Here is a 2,110-nt window from a genome sequence, read left to right as displayed (position 1 = left end):
CCCCCCCCCACAAATTGCATTAAGGCAGTCAATTCACTTAACAAACTTCAATGAAAGGGGGGAAAAAAAGTTCTGTAAAACTACAAATCCTATTACAAATCTTCCTCTTAGAGTCATGCCTGTGACTGTCAGATTGTTGTATTGTCTAATGGGATTTGTAGTTCCACAACAGCTGGAGAGCCAGGGTTTGCCTACTCTGTGTCTACACTATATACTGTACAGGGTGTCATTCATAATGAATGGCAATGTACACTATACATATACACTGCATTGTAGCACACTGAAATGCTGTGCACACAAAAGGTGCAGATCCAGCCTTAAAGTGAACGTGAACTCACAAATGAAGGTTTGCCATGTTCCAGGACACATCTAGAACTTTTCATAGTGTCCAAGCAGAAACCTGAAAACATACCTTTTGTCTGGAATTCCTCCGGAAAAAAAGCAGAGCACCTCTTGCTATGTGATGGTGCCGAGGCCTGAATCTGAAGCTCTGCACCTCGTGAACACAAGTGTCCCAGCTAAAGTATGAGTTGGAGGTTTGTTACCAAGGAAGCCACAGGGAGGAAGAAGGGCTGCAATGTCAACATACTCCAACTCTACAACCAGTGCTCATTTTGCAGCATTGCAGTGCAGAGAGGAGAAAGGGCCGCCCACCTCTCTGTATTCACCCATCACCCCCAATACAGGCTTTATATACTTACAGCTGACTGGAAGCTTTTGTATGTGCAGTACGGCCCATGAATGCAACAGCATTGTGAATCTATTTGGTCATGAACCTCCTCCAATCAATCCCAATAAGTGTTCAGCAGAAGGTACAGTCAAGTAGATGTAAACCCAATCACTAAATTATATATGGTTTTTTTTGCAGCTTTCATTAAAGTGCCTGGCGATCCTGCCATAAAGGTCCTTGTAAAAGCACTTCCTGTTAGGACGTGGCAACGGTCCTGTCTACTAGTTGCCGTGCTGCAGTGTAAACATGTCACATGTGCTTCCAGAGAAATAGAGACAAGAAGCAGCTGTACACACACTCAGTGTAGCCGGGTGTCAGTGGCATCGGCGATGATGGGTGACAGTGGTAGCGGTGATGATGGGCGTCAGTGGAGATGATGGGTGTAGATGGGTGACAGAGGTGACGGCAATGATGGGTGCCGGCGGCGATGAGGGGTGTCGGCGGCGATGATGAGGGATGTCAGCGGCGGTGACGATGTGTGTCAGTGGCGGTGGTGATGATGGGTGTCAGTGTCAGTGCTGATGATGAAGGGTGTCAGTGGCAGCAATGATGATGATGATGATGAAGGGCGTCAGTGACAGCAATGATGATGAAGGGTGTAAGTGACAGCAATGATGATGATGGGTGTCAGTGACAGCAATGATGATGATGGGTGTCAGTGGTGATGATGATGATGATGGGTGTCAGTGGTGATGATGATGATGATGGGTGTCAGTGGTGATGATGATGATGATGGGTGTCAGTGGTGATGATGATGATGATGGGTGTCAGTGGTGATGATGATGATGATGGGTGTCAGTGGTGATGATGATGATGATGGGTGTCAGTGGTGATGATGATGATGATGGGTGTCAGTGGTGATGATGATGATGATGGGTGTCAGTGGTGATGGATGTGTAGTGGCCTCCTCACCTTGGAGTACTCCTGTGCCAGCTTCTGGTACTTGCCCTGCAGCTCCCCGCTGGCCATGCTTGCTGTAGTGTCAGTCGGTCAGTGTGTCGGTGACGGGCCGGAAATAGAGGCAGTAGATCCAGGCTCAGGTAATATGGAAAGCCGGGCTCCCGCCTCTACCATCCCTCCCCGCAGTACCGGTACACAAGCCGCCAGTGCCGCTGCCGAGGAATGGATGGACTGGCTCAAAGCGAGAACCGGAAGTCACCCAGCAAAACACTTCCCTGCTGCCACCGGACCACGCCCACACCCGTCACTCAGAGCCAATAGACGGACTGGGCGTGACTCTCCAATGACACCGTGTGGAAGAAAAGGCTTGTCGGAGGAGAGATGTGATTGGCTGGCTGCGGTGACATGCTGAAGGATGATTCGCTGTTGGCGGCGGATGCTGCGCTCCCAGCATCTGTCTCAGTCAACTGGCTGGTGGCT

At 49.8% G+C, this 2,110-nt stretch overlaps 1 protein-coding gene across 1 annotated transcript in view; it reads right to left on the bottom strand.

The window, feature by feature from the left end:
• Positions 1 to 1,905, bottom strand: part of PPP1R21 (protein phosphatase 1 regulatory subunit 21) — a 75,376-nt gene extending 73,471 nt beyond the window's left edge. Inside the window, exon 1 of the mRNA XM_018557192.1 lies at positions 1,643 to 1,905. Coding sequence (XP_018412694.1) covers positions 1,643 to 1,699 — 57 coding nt within the window. The 5' untranslated portion in view covers positions 1,700 to 1,905. The remainder of the gene's footprint in view (positions 1 to 1,642) is intronic.
• Between the last annotated feature and the right edge of the window lie 205 nt (positions 1,906 to 2,110).

The sequence above is a fragment of the Nanorana parkeri genome, unplaced genomic scaffold (assembly GCF_000935625.1).
Source record: "Nanorana parkeri isolate BGI_ZX_2015 unplaced genomic scaffold, ASM93562v1 scaffold271, whole genome shotgun sequence".
Lineage (NCBI taxonomy): Eukaryota > Metazoa > Chordata > Amphibia > Anura > Dicroglossidae > Nanorana > Nanorana parkeri.
This window is presented reverse-complemented; position numbering and strand designations above follow the sequence as displayed.